This window comes from Amphiura filiformis, chromosome 1, assembly GCF_039555335.1.
Source record: "Amphiura filiformis chromosome 1, Afil_fr2py, whole genome shotgun sequence".
In the NCBI taxonomy this organism is placed as follows: Eukaryota; Metazoa; Echinodermata; class Ophiuroidea; order Amphilepidida; family Amphiuridae; genus Amphiura; species Amphiura filiformis.
In genome coordinates, this window is record NC_092628.1 from 3103376 (window position 1) to 3120570 (window position 17195).

The 17195-nt window shown below is 43.5% G+C and overlaps 1 protein-coding gene across 1 annotated transcript in view; it reads right to left on the reverse strand.

Annotated features, from left to right (window-relative positions):
* LOC140165273 (tyrosine kinase receptor Cad96Ca-like) overlaps window positions 1-8979 on the reverse strand; it is a 30101-nt gene extending 21122 nt beyond the window's left edge. Inside the window, exon 1 of the mRNA XM_072188629.1 lies at window positions 8900-8979. Coding sequence (XP_072044730.1) covers window positions 8900-8910 — 11 coding nt within the window. The 5' untranslated portion in view covers window positions 8911-8979. The remainder of the gene's footprint in view (window positions 1-8899) is intronic.
* Between the last annotated feature and the right edge of the window lie 8216 nt (window positions 8980-17195).

Sequence of the window (17195 nt, forward strand, 5' to 3'; positions counted from 1 at the left end):
TACATTTCTAGCCATCTACATGCAGTGCAAATCTTTTAGCCTCAGATTTACCTATTCATATCATCTGCAATGTGCAATTTAAATAGCGTCTGAATTATGACAAAGTGCCCGAAACATTAATCATCTTCAGCACAGCTTGTAGCTTGAATCCAACAGCAAATTTGAAATGATAGTTGGTACTTAATCATGTGACGTGTATGCAAATATAGCTCTCGACTGCCTATTGGTCTTCAATATGACTGCCTACTTTGAATTTGTCTTCGACTAATTGTTTCCCCATGCTCGACTACATGTGACTGCATAATTTACAGCGGCTGCTTATTATTTTAAATGTCTTCGACTACGTTATATGTAGTCAAAGACATACGACTGCCTAAATAGTCATTTGTCCTGGGCTGCATATGGACTGCCTGTATGGTAAGAGGAGTCACCCTCTTTTCTTCTGCTATGTTTAAATGTTTTGCACACCTTTTTGATGACATATTCAAATTTCCCTCATTCCAGGGTTCCCAGCATTTTACAAATCAAAATTTTCCTGATATTTTCAAAATTCCATGAAAACTATTTCCACTTTAGCATGGTGTGGCTGTTTCGAATGACTACCAAGAGACGGAGAAGGACGAATTCTAACCAAAATATGAGCTCAGTTGTATAAGCTGAATAGTTGTAGTAAAATAATGCATTGTATGCAAGGCACATGTAAAATGAGTGAATTAATTGCCCTCTTGGGCCACTCAAATTCCACGAGTCTTCCCTGATTTTGGCTATTTTTTCTAAATTTTTCTGAATTTCCATATCTAAAAAATTGGATTCTCATACGGTGTATACCGTATAACTCTGTGTGCAACGGGTGTTACAATGAAGTAACATTGACAAATGAGATTATGCGCATTATACTAGAATATGAAAATTTTAATTCTGCACATTGCCAAATTGTTACTATTGTTTTGTGTGTGCAGCCAATCTGCCAACAAAACCCTGTAAAATTTACAGTATCCTGTAAAAATGAACACACTCAAAATGCTGTAAAATAAGTATTTTTGAGAATATGTTTAGATAAAAAATGCTGACTGATTTCAAAAGTCCACCCTTCCCATAGAACAGTTTTTTACATCGCCTAACTGTAAAATTTACAGTTTCCTGTCAAGAAAATACAGTTGAAACCTGTAAAATTCATCTTTTTTACAGGATACTGTAAATTTTAGAGGTTTTGGTTGGCAGATTGGCTGCACACAATTTTACTGTAAAATTTAGTCACGTGATATTTAGTACTTAATCGTATAAGTGACCATTCTTACAGTGTAGTGATGCTATTGATATTGCTTAAACGTTGAATTATAACTCCAATTTTAATTTCAGCTTTGATAGGCCTAGATAATTTAAACTAAAAAATACAGTATTTGCCTGTTTTTATCAATTACAGCTAAATACTGTAAATAATTAGCCTTTTTACAGTATTTTACTGTAAATTTCACTGTTATTTTTTACAGTGTAGCTTTTGGACTTACATGTCCTTCATCAGGTATACCTGAAACAATACATACACAAAAACAGAAAATAATATACCAATCCTAAGACTTAAATATACATGCATGATATAAACCAGATACAATATTGGATAGAAAAAACCGGGAACAAAATGACCTGAAAATCTTAATATAATGATATTTTTTCAGACAAACGATGGTGATAATGTATAATAGTATGAGAAATGTGATATTGGGTACATACAACCCGAGAAAAATGCTTACCAAGGCCGATGGCGGCGGATTAAAAACCTGGGAAAATGGAAGCCGAAAATGTTGTGGCGCGAATTCGAGCAAAAACGGCGGGAACAAATGAGCGGTGGTGGCGTGCTTACACAAAATTATGGATGTACATACACTATTGTTCATTGATATAAAACATAATATAAATATACACAGAAAAGCAATGCGATTAAATGACCTATAAGATCCAGACAGCAAGAAATTTCAAGACAAATGATTGTAATATGGTATATGAGTATAAGATAAATGATATTGTGTACATAAAACCGGAAAAAAATGCTTACCAAAGCCGATGGCGGCGGATACAGAATCCTATGAAAACGGATAAATTTTAATTTTTACTTTTGGTTTGGTAGTGGTCTTTAACTGCTGACTTGAAACTCTCAAGACTATTACAATCTACAGCCGATGGAGGAAGCTCATTCCATTCTTTTACAGTCGTTGGGAAGAAGGAGTCTCTCCAAGCCGCCACCTTCCATCTCATAGTCTGGTATTTTTGGTTGTGTCCTCTCGTCTGTCTGTTTTTCTTCACAACGTAGTTTTGTAGGTCAATGTCAACCAACCCGTTGACCATTTTATAAAACATAGTAACTCTGGCAATCTTCCTTCTGGTCTGCAGAGGCTGCCAGTTGAGGTCTGCCATTAACTGGGTGACAGTTCCGGGCATACGGCTGTACTCTTTCATGCAGAAACGAGCCGCTTGGGTCTGCACTTTTTCCAAAGCGATGATATTGTGTTTTACATGGAGATCCCACGCTGAGGTAGCATACTCAAGTAAAGGACGAACAATGGTTTGGTAAGCAGTGACTTTCACCTCCTGCCTGCAGTCAGCAAGGTTTCTCTTCAGAACACCCATTGCTCTCTGGGCCTTTTTGATACTAAGACTGGTCTGTGTTCCCCAATTGAGAGTGTTGGTAATTTCTACTCCCAGATAAGGGTGAGATGTCAACTCTCCAGCTGCTGCCCACAGAAAGTGTAGTAACGCTTGGTTGGAGCCCTGGCTGCTATGGACATTGAGGCACACTTGCTGGGATTAAAACTCATTAGCCAGTCCTCTTGCCATTGCTCTAAGGTTTGGAGGTCCTCTTGCAAAATACTGGTGTTTCCACCGCCGTCAATAGGAGTATAGAGTAAACAATCGTCTGCAAACAGTCGACAAGTTGACCGCAGTTGATTAGGCAGATCATGTATATACAGCAAAAACCACAACGGTCCTGTTACAGTACCCTGTGGTACGCCAGAAATAACCGCAGCTGGATCTGAAGCTTGTCCATCTACCAGGACGCGCTGGGAACGGCCAGTTAAAAAGCTCTCCACCCACTTGAGTATGCTTCCGGTTATTCCATAATGGCTGAGTTTATAAAACAGTCTACGGTGGGGCACTTTGTCGAAGGCCTTTGAAAAATCTAAGATGGCAACGTCGACTTCCTTTTTAGAATTGAGTTCACTAGCAATGTCATGATTGGTTAGGATGAGTTGTGTTTCGGTGGAACGTTTCGCCCTAAACCCATGCTGCTGGTCGTTGAGAATGTTATACCTCTCCAGATGACCCATGACATGACTGTGGACTATATGTTCGAGAATTTTGCAAACCACCACAGTCAATGAAACTGGCCGGTAATTATTGGCGTCTGCTCTGCTGCCTTTCTTGAAAAGGGCTGTTATGTTGGCTTCTTTCCATTGAGTAGGAACTTCTCCTGTGTCAACTGAAGACTAAAACAGGTCCCTCAATACCGGTGCAAGCTCTGATGCAACCATTCTCAGGAACCAAGGAGGCAACTGGGCCCTGCGATTTTGATGGGTCCAGACCAAGAAGCTGCTTTTCAATCCCCTTAGTAGTGATGACAAGCTTGGTAATGTCTGGTAAAGGTGCACCAAGAGAAGGTATCTCACCATGCCCCTCCTCCGTAAACACACTGGAGAATTGTTGGTTTAATATTGAAGCCTTTTCTTTGTTGTCACTAATTGTCTTGTCTCCAACTTTGAGGTCAGCAATCCCCCGATGCTCTGTACGGAGATTTTTAATGTAAGTCCAAAAGGATTTTGGTTGCTCTTTCAAAGATGTCTCAAGGTAATCGCTCTGATAAGTAGCACGAGCCCTGCGAAGATTTTTCTTCATACTCTTTCTTTCTTCAGCAAACACTTCCCAATCGGAGGCCTTACCACTTTTCTTTGCTTTGTTATACAAATTCTTCTTTCTTATAAATAATATATTCTTCAACTCAACCATTTGAATATTTAACTATGCTCTATAAACAGTGTCTGCATTAGCAGACTATTATATTAAAATTACACGGTTTTTTTTCCCCGGCAGGGCTGAGCCTGGAAACTTCCATAGTGAGGACTTGTTATTAATGGAGTTCAATGGCCCAGCATGGCAAGAAAGCTAGGTAAAACGCTAAACCTCTTATGCAATTCCTTGCCACTTGAGATGTTAAAAGTAAAACACAACAAATACCAATTTATTTTTAAATATTAGTAAATAAAATAAAATAAAACACAAAATGGGCATTTATTGACACAAACTCGTATTTTTTTAAACTCTATGGTGGCTCTGAAAAGAGCCGTTTTGTTTTCTGTAGAGCTAATATCTCCAGCCACGGCCTCTGCCGCTACACCGCTTACCATTACAGCCCTCACTTGAATGTGCTGGGAACTGGTTCTGGTATCCCCTAAAAGACTGTATATGTATGGCAAGCCCAATCGAACAAAAATGTCGAACATAACGCTGTGCCTATCGAGCATAACGCCGTGTATGTCGAACATAACACGCCGTGTATCGAACTCGTAACGCCATGTATGTCGAACACAACACGGTGCCTATCGAGCATAACGCCGTGTACATCGAATACAACACGGTGCATATCGAGCATACTAACGCTGTGTACATCGAACATAACACCGCCTGTCGACCATAACACCGCCTATCGAACTCAACACATTGCATGTCGAACTAAACACCCCGGGTTCAGGGGGAGGTACTCATTATATGTGCGGGTTTGCTATGGAGGACCAAAGTGACCCGCAATAATGATAAGGCACATCCGAGGGCACAACCTATAACATTTTCTAATATATTACTAACCTTTTGAGCAACTGAATACTATAAGGCACAACCGAGGGCACAACCTATAACATGTTCTAATAAAGGGTTCACAAAAAATAACTCCCCCCTAAAATTACAAAACATTTTTTTGCATAAATTGACATACATTTCGTGGATTTGAAAAATTGAAGAGTTATCTGATGTTATAAACAGTACAAAGACTCAGGATATGCTGGTGGTAATGGGAGACATGAATGGACATGTGGGAAGTGAACGATCACCTTGGGAAGATTACCTAGGACCCCACAGTGCACCAAATACAAGTCGGAACTACAATGGACAACTCATCTTGGAACTTTGTGCCCAACATGATCTCTTTGTCACAAACACTTTCTTCCAACATAGGAGTAGCCAAATATTCACATGGTACAAGTGGAATGACCTCACCAAAGCTTCTCAGCTTGACTTCATCCTCATTAAAAAGACAGATCGATGCAAAGTGAATGACTCAAAGGCAATGCCAAACATCCACATAGATACTGATCACAGACCAGTCATGATGGAAACAAGTGCCAGGAGAAGACCACGGCCAAATAAAAGGCAGCAACCTGAGACAATAAACCTCAGAAAATTAGCAGAAGAACCTGTGAAGGCAGCCATCGAACAACAGATGGATCAGCTATTCCAAAAACTACCAGAGCAGGAAGGAAATACAGAAGAAGAGTGGACATGGTTCAAAGATGCTCTAACAGACACCCTTAAGGCAAATTGTGGGACTAAGAAAAGAAAAACGGGACATGTGAAAGGGACATCCTGGTGGAATGACACGGTCAAAGCAGCAACCAAAGAGAAGAAAAGACTCTTCAAGAAATGGTCCATAAGCAACCTGGAAGCAGACTACAACGAGTACAGGGAAGCCCGGCGAAACTGCAAGAAGACTATCAAAGAAGGCAAAGACCAGTCTTGGAAAACATATGGGGAAGATCTGGCAGAAAAATCAAATAGCTTAAGCAGAGAGTTCTTTAAAGCAGGTAAAGCCTACAAACAGCGGGACGAGCCTTTTGACCAAACCGCCATCATAAACGACAAGGATGGAAACCCCCTCACAGACAGCTGCGAAATCACCAACAGATGGGGAGAATACTTCGAAGATTTGCTCAACCCAAGCGGTGATGGTGACAGACAACAGCAGCAGCCCTTCCATCCTCGGTTCCAAGAGGAAGTTGATCCACCCATACTCCAGGAGGAAGTCAGAAATGCTATTAAAACCAGTCCCAAAAACAAGGCAGCTGGAATTGATGACATCACAACAGAAGCCATACTTGCTTGTGGAGATACAGGAGTCAAATGGATGACAAGAGTGTTCAACAGGACTTGGGAGGATCGAGCTGTACCCGATGACTGGCAACGTGCAATAATTGTCCCCATCTGGAAGAAAAAAGGGAGTAAAAGAGATTGTAGCAAATATAGAGGAATCTCTCTGCTCAGCCATACTGGGAAGATTTATGCAAAGATCTTAGAGAAACGAATAAGACCAGTTGTTGAACATCAGCTGAGTGAAGCGCAGTTTGGGTTCAGGAAGAACAGAGGGTGCACTGATGCCATATTTGCTCTGAGACAGCTGTGTGAAAGGAGTATTGAGTACAAGCAAGATCTGTAAACTATATTCATAGACCAAGAAAAGGCGTTTGATCGAGTAAACAGAGATCTAATCTGGACTGTGCTAGAAGACTACGGTGTAAAAGGGCAACTGCTGGACAGTGTGAGAGCCATTTATAGGGGCAGCCTCTGTACTGTCAGGACAAGGACAGGACTCACCAAGTGGTTTCATGTGAAGTCAGGTGTCCGACAAGGATGTGTCCTCTCGCCTCTCCTGTTCCTCATTTTTATGGACAGGATCACCCAAGAAGCAAATCTAGATGAAGAAGCTCTCAATGAACTACTGTTTGCAGATGATCAATGTCTCATCCACCAAGACAGCCTTAGCTTACAAAACCACACCAACAGACTGCACGCAACCTGCCAGAAGTATGGCATGAGCATAACCATCCCAAAGACAGAAACCATGCTGATCAGCCGATCCCAAAAGACCTTGGACATCAAGATTGACAACACACCCCTCCAGCAATCAAAGGAGTTTAAGTACCTGGGCAGCATCTTTACTGAAGACGGGAAGATAGACCGAGAAATTGAAACCAGATGCCAGAAAGCAAACAACATCACCTTCATGCTTGGGCCTATACTTTCCCACCCAGCTGTACCAATGGATGCAAAAAGATTAATCATCAACGCAATCTATACTCCGACTCTCTGCTACCAGGCACAAACATGGGCTATGAACAAAAAGACTGAACGGAAGATCACCACCTGTGAAATGAAATGCCTGTAAACAAGACACGGCGGGAAAAATTAGGAATGAAGTCATCAGAGACATGGTTGGCACCAAGCCTATGCTAGACCAGATTGAAAGCCATCGCATCAAATGGTTTGGTCATCTTATGCGCATGCCCACAAATCAACCAGCCCTGCGGACCTACAACAGCAAACTGTCCGGTACCAAGCCTGTAGGAAGACCAAGAAGAAGATGAATTGAGGGGGACAAGAAAATCCTGACAAGGCACAATACCAACCTGACAGATGCTACCCATGCAGCCCAAGACAGACGTCCCATCATTTCCCCGCGACTCTGAGAGGAACAAGCGGAGGACAAAAGTAAAGTAAAGTAGAAAAATTTAAAAACCTGTGAATAAAGGAATTATGTTTCTACCCTCCCAACGTTCTTTGGTCTGAAAATCTTTTGTTTTGGCCAAAAATAATCACGTTTTCTAAAAATGATGCTTTCAGAAAATGTTGCACTTTTTAACATCCTCATTTATGTCAAAATTAGCTTCAACAAATCATTATTTTGCACTACGTGATGGTTGCATGGGTGGCTAAGAGTTCAGAGACAAAAAGGTGAAGGAAAAAAACCCAATTAAATCAATCGTAACATTGATACCGAGAAAGTTTTGTACATTACATGTATGGGATGTTGAAAAGCGCAAGTTTTTTTAAAGCATCATTTTTGAAAAATGTGATTATTTTTGACCAAAACAAAAAGATTTTGAGAAGGGATTATTTTGGTAGGGTAGCAAAAAGATGCCTCCATTCACAGGTTTTTAAATTTTTCAAATCAACAAAATGAATGTTAAGTTATGCAAAGAAATGTTTTGTAACTCCTAAATTAATTTTACCATTTTTGAAACACCGGCTCAATAAAATCTTCTAGAAAAACCCCGTACATGTCAATTAGTCATTGTTTTATACTGCAAACTGATTGCATGGGTGATTGAGTAATCGTATACATAAAAATTAAAGAAAACAAAAACACCATTAAATAAATCAAAACATTGATATCGAGAATGTTTTTGTACATTAAATGTATAGGATGTGGAAAAGTGCAACTTTTTCTGAAAGCATCATTTTTGGAAAATTTGATTATTTTTGGCCAAAACAAAAAACATTTTAAGGAAAGAACTTTGGGAGGGTAGAACAATGATTCATTTATTCACAGGTTTTTAGATTTTTTAAATCAACGAAATGTATGTCAAGTTATGCCAAGAAATGTCTTGTAATTTTAAGGGGGAGTTATTTTTTGTGAACCCTTTATATTAGTAACCTATTGAGCAACTGAAGTGAGCACCCGGGCGTGTCATTACACGGGCGACAGGTTACATAGCTAGTTATCAATTTAATGAAACAAGCTGTTCGAAAATGACTTAATTTGAGGTAATTTGAGTAGGGGCTACGTGGCGTACCCTACCCCATGAAGGACGAAGTGGCTGCTGGTTCGCTTGGTGAACTATTATTTTGCTTCTCTTGGAATGCTGTTCACTTGGCTGGTGTTGACCCTTTCTCTTATTACTCGATAATCTTTTTCGATCTAATAAAAGTACTCTTTTCTCTTTCTTTTTCTCACACATTTCAGCAAATAAAACGACAGGGAGTGTGAATTTGAAATTTGACATCTACACCCCCTGTGTGGTAGATTAAGATCATGTTTTCTGTGGGGGTGTGAATTACATCTGGAACAGCCCATACTTACCTGTAAATCATGACTACTAATACGACAATGATAATAAACAGCAAAACAATGACGATGGGAACAACTATTGCTGCTGTATTTGTGCCTGAAATATAAAACAAACTCTGAATTAAATATAAGTCATTTTAAATATATTTTTATAAGAAGTAGAAAGATTAAAACTTTCAACTGCACCCACCAGGTTATTTTCGCAAATATTTCAGAACCAACTGGTTCCTTCCTCAGTGGGTGATGGTGTGTGAGATGTTGCTGAGATCAGTGTTTCTAGAAGGTCTTCTACTAGAGTTGCCAGTTTGTTTCACTGATTTCAGCAAACTGTTGTACACTGGAGAAAGTTCGTACCCCTACGAGGTGTTGATTTTGAGCTGCGGGTCTCTCCGAATGTGGATCGCTCCACGGATTTTCCTTGTGTCGTTCCTGCTGTCCTTTTCCAAAACGGTAACTCCGTCCCAGTTAATATTGTGACCGGACTTGGTATGAGCGGATACAGGGGAATTAGCACTTGGAGCAACTGACTTATGCTCCTTAAGTCTGAACTTAAGTTTCCTTCCGGTTTCACCAATGTAAACAGAGCTACAATCCGTGCATGGAATGTGGTATATAACTCCTGTTTGATCTTCCTTTTCAGTTCGGTCCTTAGGTGCTATCAGATTCTTACGCAGCGTGGTGAGGGGTCTAAAAGTGGCAAAAACCCTATACTGCTGAAACACGCGACGACGTTTCTCACTGGTTCCCTTGACATATGGCAAGTTGATGTTAACTGTTGTATTTACCTTAGGTCCTGCATTAAGAACATGACTAGTGACCTTTTAATCTGGCAATGTCTGTATGAGCTCTCATCCTCCTTACACTACAAACATGACAAGCCCTGCACAAATTTCATAAGCTCATTCGGCCAGGCAACATAGAGATCCAGTAGCATGATAGCATGGCCTATATGCCCAACAGAACCATACATTCACAATTCAAATAAGTTAGTGAGTGTCTTTTCATTGAATTAAGCAAGCAAAAATCTTGAATAAAAACGAGTTGAACTTACCAGGAGCAGCTGCAAGATGTACAACACAACATGCAGGAATGAAAAAGAAACAAGAAGAACATACATGTAAGGTTAATATGTATAGTTATAAGCAGAGATAGATTTTAATGGTATTTCACTGATAAAAAACACTGATTACAATGGCACGCATCTACCGAGCCCCAAGTGACATGAAAGAAAATTAAAAAATAGCTATCTCGGGGTCCGAGATAGTAACTCGGGGCCTCGACTTAGTAACTCGGGGTCCGAGATAGTAACTCGGGGTCCGAGATAGTAACTCGGGGTCCGAGATAGTAACTCGGGGCCCCGACTTAGTAACTCGGGGCCCGAGATAGTAACTCGGGGCCCCGACTTAGTAACTCGGGGCCCCGACATAAAATCGGGTCCGAGATAGTAACTCGGGGCCCCGACTTACTAACGCGGGGTCCGAGATAGTAACTCGGGGTCCGACATAGTAACTCGGGGTCCGAGATAGTAACTCGGGGCCCCGACTTACTAACTCGGGGTCCGAGATAGTAACTCGGGGTCCGAGATAGTAACTCGGGGTCCCGACTTAGTAACTCGGGGTCCGAGATAGTAATTCGGGGCCTCGACTTAGTAGCTCGGGGTCCGAGATAGTAACTCAGGGCCCCGACTTAGTAACTCGGGGTCCGAGATAGTAACTCAGGGCCCCGACTTAGTAACTCGTTGTCCGAGATAGTAACTCGGGCCCCCGACTTAGTAACTCGGGGTCCGAGATAGTAACGCGGGGCCCCGACTTAGTAACTCGGGGCCCCGACATAGTAAATCGGGGTCCGAGATAGTAACTCGGGGCCCCGACTTACGAACTCGGGGTCTGAGATAGTAACTTACCAGGAGCAGCTGCAAGATGTACAACACAACATGCAGGAATGAAAAAGAAACAAGAAGAACATACATGTAAGGTTAATATGTATAGTTATAAGCAGAGATAGATTTTAATGGTATTTCACTGATAAAAACACTGATTACAATGGCACGCATCTACCGAGCCCCCGAAGTGACATGAAAGAAAATTAAAAAATAGCTATCTCGGGGTCCGAGATAGTAACTCGGGGCCTCGACTTAGTAACTCGGGGTCCGAGATAGTAACTCGGGGTCCGAGATAGTAACTCGGGGTCCGAGATAGTAAAACCCCGACTTAGTAACTCGGGGTCCGAGATAGTAACGCGGGGCCCCGACTTAGTAACTCGGGGCCCCGACATAGTAAATCGGGTCCGAGATAGTAACTCGGGGTCTAACTCGGGGTCCGAGATAGTAACTCGGGGTCCGACATAGTAACTCGGGGTCCGAGATAGCCCCTGCCTTTATAACTCGGGGTCCGGGATAGTAACTCAGGGTCCGAGATAGTAACTCGGGGTCCCGACTTAGTAACTCGGGGTCCGAGATAGTAACTCAGGGCCCCGACTTAGTAGCTCGGGGTGCGAGGTAGTAGTAACTCGGGGTCCGAGATAGTAACTCGGGGCCCCGACTTAGTAACTCGGGGTCCCGACTTAGTAGCTCGGGCCCCCGACTTAGTAACTCGGGGTCCGAGATAGTAACGCGGGCCCCGACTTAGTAACTCAGGGCCCCGACATAGTAAATCGGGGCCCGTGTTATTAACTCGGGGCCCCGACTTACGAACTCGGCGTCTGAGATAGTAACTCGGGGCCTCGACTTAGTAACTCGGGGTCCGAGATAGTAACTCGGGGCCTCGACTTAGTAACTCGGGGTCCGAGATCGTAACACGGGCCCCGACTTAGTAACTCGGGGTCCGAGATAGTAACTCAGGGCCCCGACTTAGTAACTCGGAGTCTGAGATAGTAACTCAGGGCCCCGACTTAGTAACTCGGTGTTCGAGATAGTAACTCAGGGCCCCGACTTAGTAACTCAGGGTCCGAGATAGTAACTTGGGGCCCTGTGATAGTAACTCAGGGCCCCGACTTAGTAACTCAGGGGTCCGAGATAGTAACGCGGGGCCCCGACTTGGTGCCTCGGGGCCCCGACATAGTAACTCGGGTCCGGGATAGTAACTCGGGGCCCCGACTTACTAACTCGGGGTCCGAGATAGTAAGTCGGGGTCCGACATAGTAACTCGGGTCCGAGATAGTAACTCAGGGCCCCGACTTACTAACTCGGGGTCCGAGATAGTAACTCGGGGCCCCGACTTACTAACTCGGGACCCGAGATAGTAACGCGGGCCCCGACTTAGTAACTCAGGGCCCCGACATAGTAAATCGGTCCGAGATAGTAACTCAGGGCCCCGACTTACTAACTCGGGGTCCGAGATAGTAAGTCGGGGCCCGACTTAGTAACTCGGGGTCCGAGATAGTAACTCAGGGCCCCGACTTACTAACTCGGGGTCCGAGATAGTAACTCGGGGCCGAGATAGTAACTCGGGGCCCCGACTTAGTAACTCGTTGTCCGAGATAGTAACTCGGGGCCCCGACTTAGTAACTCGGGGTCCGAGATAGTAACGCAGGGCCCCGTATTATAAACTCGGGGTCCAAGAATGTAACCCGGGCCCCGACATAGTAAATCAGGGTCCGAGATAGTAACTCAGGGCCCCGACTTACGAACTCGGGGTCTGAGATAGTAACTCGGGGCCCCGACCTAGTAACTCGGGGTCCGAGATAGTAACTCGGGGCCTCGACTTAGTAACTCGGGGTCCGAGATAGTAACTCGGGGCCCCGACTTAGTAACTCGGGGTCCGAGATAGTAACTCAGGGCCCCGACTTAGTAACTCGGGGTCCGAGATAGTAACTCAGGGCCCCGACTTAGTAACTCGGTTTTCGAGATAGTAACTCAGGGCCCCGACTTAGTAACTCAGGGTCCGAGATAGTAACTCGGGCCCCGACTTAGTAACTCGGGGTCCGAGATAGTAACTCGGGGCCTCGACTTAGTAACTCGGGGTCCGAGATAGTAACTCAGGCCCCGACTTAGTAACTCTGGGTCCGAGATAGTAACTCGGGGCCCCGACTTACTAACTCGGGGTCCGAGATAGTAACTCGGGGCCCCGACTTACTAACTCGGGGTCCGAGATAGTAACTCGGGGCCCGACTTAGTAACTCGGGGTCCGAGATAGTAACTCGAGGCCCCGACTTACTAACTCGGGGTCCGAGATAGTAACTCGGGGCCCCGACTTAGTAACTAACTCGGGTCCGAGATAGTAACTCAGGGCCCGACTTAGTAACCCGGGGCCTCAACTCGGGCCCCGACTTAGTAACTCGGGGTCCGAAATAGTAACTCGGGCCCCGACTTAGTAACTCGGGGTCCGAGATAGTAACTCGGGGCCCCGACTTTTAAATTTAACTCAGGGTCCGAGTTAGGTCTGAGATCGGAGGTCTGAGATAGTAACTCGGACTCCGAGTTAGTAAGTCAGGGCCCCGTGTTACTAAGTCAGGGCCCCGAGTTACTATCTCGACCCCGAGTTACTAAGTCAAGGCCCCGAGTTACTATCTCAAGGCCCCGAGATAGTAAGTCGGGGTCCGACATAGTAACTCGGGGTCCGAGATAGGGGCCCCGACTTACTAACTCGGGGTCCGAGATAGTAACTCGGGGTCCGAGATAGTAACTCAGGGTCCCGACTTAGTAACTCGGGGTCCGAGATAGTAACTCAGGGCCCCGACTTAGTAGCTCAGGGGTCCGAGATAGTAACTCAGGGCCCCGACTTAGTAACTCAGGGTCCGAGATAGTAACTCAGGGCCCCGACTTAGTAACTCGGGGTCCGAGATAGTAACGCGGGGCCCCGACTTAGTAACTCAGGGCCCCGACATAGTAAATCAGGGTCCGAGATAGTAACTCAGGGCCCCGACTTACGAACTCGGGGTCTGAGATAGTAACTCGGGGCCTCGACTTAGTAACTCGGGGTCCGAGATAGTAACTCAGGGGCCTCGACTTAGTAACTCGGGGTCCGAGATAGTAACTCAGGGCCCCGACTTAGTAACTCAGGGTCCGAGATAGTAACTCAGGGCCCCGACTTAGTAACTCAGGGGTCCGAGATAGTAACTCAGGGCCCCACTTAGTAACTCGGTGTTCGAGATAGTAACTCAGGGCCCCGACTTAGTAACTCAGGGTCCGAGATAGTAACTCAGGGCCCCGACTTAGTAACTCGGGGTCCGAGATAGTAACTCAGGGCCTCGACTTAGTAACTCGGGGTCCGAGATAGTAACTCGGGGCCCCGAATTATTACCTCGGGGTCCAAGATAGTAACCCGGGCCCCGACTTACTAACTCGGGGTCCGAGATAGTAACTCAGGGCCCCGACTTAGTAGCTCGGGGTCCGAGATAGTAACTCAGGGCCCCGACTTACTAACTCGGGGTCCGAGATAGTAACTCAGGGCCCGACTTAGTAACTCGGGGTCCGAGATAGTAACTCGAGGCCCCGACTTACTAACTCGGGGTCCGAGATAGTAACTCGGGGCCCCGACTTACTAACTCGGGGTCCGAGATAGTAACTCAGGGCCCCGACTTAGTAACTCGGGGTCCGAGATAGTAACTCAGGGCCCCGACTTAGTAATTTTTTTTTGGTTAATTATTTTTTTTAATTTAACTCAGGGTCCGAGTTAGGTCTGAGATCGGAGGTCTGAGATAGTAACTCGGACTCCGAGTTAGTAAGTCGGGGCCCCGTGTTACTAAGTCGGGGCCCCGAGTTACTATCTCGGACCCCGAGTTACCAAGTCAAGGCCCCGAGTTACTAAGTCAAGGCCCCGAGTTACTAAGTCGTGGCCCTGAGTTACTAAGTCAGGGCCGAGATACTAAGTCGTGGCCCACAGTTACTAAGTCGGCCCCGAGTTACTAAGTCGTGGCTCCGAGTTACTAAGTCGGGGTCCCGAGTTACTAAGTCGGGGTTCTGAGTTACTAAGTCGGACTTCATATCACAGGGGTTGATGTACATAGACCGCTTGATCACTTGTTCAAAAAAGTTCCAAAAAAGATAACTAAGTCGAAGCCAACCAATTTGCATGTACTATATGAACGATAATTGTACAAGGATTACTTGGCGACTTCAAAATTTGAAGAAAAAATTCGCCTTCGACTTAAAAATCCGGCAAAACTTGAACATTTATGCAAATTCAGCCCAAAATCCAAGATGGCGGCCGTAAAGTGAAAATTCGTCGGCTGTATTCCATAGTGGCGTATAGTGATTTTTGGTCATTTTTTTGAAAATTGGCACATATATTTTTAATGATGTTCTCTTTCAATTTTTCTAAGTCTCATCAGTCATAATTAGCTAATTAATTAGTAATTAATTAATTAAATGTGGCGTATAGTTACAAAGTGACATTTTTTGTATTCCATAGTGGCGTATCGACCATACGCCACTTTTTATACACATTTTATAATTATGAAATATCGGCAAAAATGAAAAACATCGTATGTCATAGTGGCGTACGCGTATCGGACCTATACGCCACTATGGAATACGAACGACGAAAAGTAACGCCATAGGGATTACACGGCGACCGAGGTGGCGTACGGTTAACGTAAGGTTAGGGTATTGCGTTTTGTTCGTTTTCCATAGTGACGTACAGTTTTAATTGTCAGTTTACCAGCAATAGTATATATTTATTTCTTTTGAAAAATATACAGACTTGACATTTAATATGGAATATTTTTTCACTAAATTCCAAGACTGGTCTGGAAGGGGTCTGCACTAACCGCACGGGCTAAATATTAATTGGTGTGTGTCGGTAGATGCTGTAAATAATTTTTTGACAGAAAATATGCTTGCCATTAATTTACATTATGGCGCTCATAATATAGTGAATTGGTCTAAAATGGCGGATTTAAGGAGACTGAATTTGATTTTTGTGGGCGTAAAATTTCTGAGTTTGAGCAACATTATTCTGATTTATCAAGTTTATTGAGGTTTGAGGCGATATTTACTGAATCTAAATGCCATTATTCTTCGTCAGAACTGAATTGCACTTCTAATCCATCAGTTTTGAAAGTGGGAAAAGCTATAAAAAATATGGCTCTTAAAAGTAGTACGCACTCGGAAAGAATGATTGGTCCCCTGGGGTCAAATGTTTTAAACTTACTGTACAAGAAGAAACAGCGTGAGTTCATTGGACAATCAGGAATCCGCGCAGTTGTTTTTGTACCGTAAGTTTATAACATTTGACCCCAGTGTGGCATTCAAACTTTCTGAGTATGTATCACTTTTAAAAGCCCAATTTTTAAGCCCCTCTCTTGTTAAAGAAATTGGTACATACTAAGTGTATTTCAGCTGTGATGAATGCCAATTGCTGACGAAGTTTAAGATATATCACCTCAAACCTCTATAAATTTGATAACAACAGAACAATGTTGCATAAAGTCCGCAATTGTGTCCCCCACAAAGCTCAAATTCAGCTTGACTAAATCCGCCATTTTAAGTAAATTCGCTACAATATGAGCCCCCTAATGTAAACGAATTGAAAGCACATTTTCTATCAAATGATTATTTGACACCATCTCACGACACACCCAAATTAATATTTAATCCATGTGGTTTATGCAGACCCCTTCCAGACCAGTCTTGGAGTTTTGACAAAAAATATTCCATATTAAATGTCAAGTCTGTATAACAATAAAATCTATTTAGTTTACTACAGAAATTTCACATCATTTACAAAATATAATGAATGTCTGATTTACACAACTCGATTTTAAATTGGCATTTCTTCAAACCCGATTTTCTCGAAAAGTTGTTTATTCGCGGCGCCCCACTATACGCCACTATGGAATACGGACGACGAATTGTCAGAAGAAGAAAACTAAATCGAAGCCAAGCCATTAACATGTCTCACATGATAGGTAATTGCATACAGATTGGGGACTTTAAAAAATGAAGAAAAAATTGGTCTTTGGTTTCAAAATGCACAAAATGGCAAAAATCCAAAATGGCGGATATACGAACAAATGATCAGGGCCAACACCTGTGATATACTCTTAGATAGCAAGAATCAGAGCAAACATAGGAAAATGCGACCATGCATTGATTGTGTATAATGCACCGGTGTGCAGTGCTTTCGGATGTGTTCGTTTCTCTTACGGGTTGATGCATTTATATTTGCTTGTATTTTCCAACATTTTTTGTGACTTTTGTACTTTCTTGAACCTGCGTCACATGGTCCTGGTAGTACAGAATTTCAAGATGGCTGCTGTCAACGTCATTGCTATGTTGGGCCTAATGCTAGATTATTCTTTAGTCCCAATTTCTGCTCATTTGCTCTATGATACTGTGCCACAAGATGTACCATTATATCATTATGTG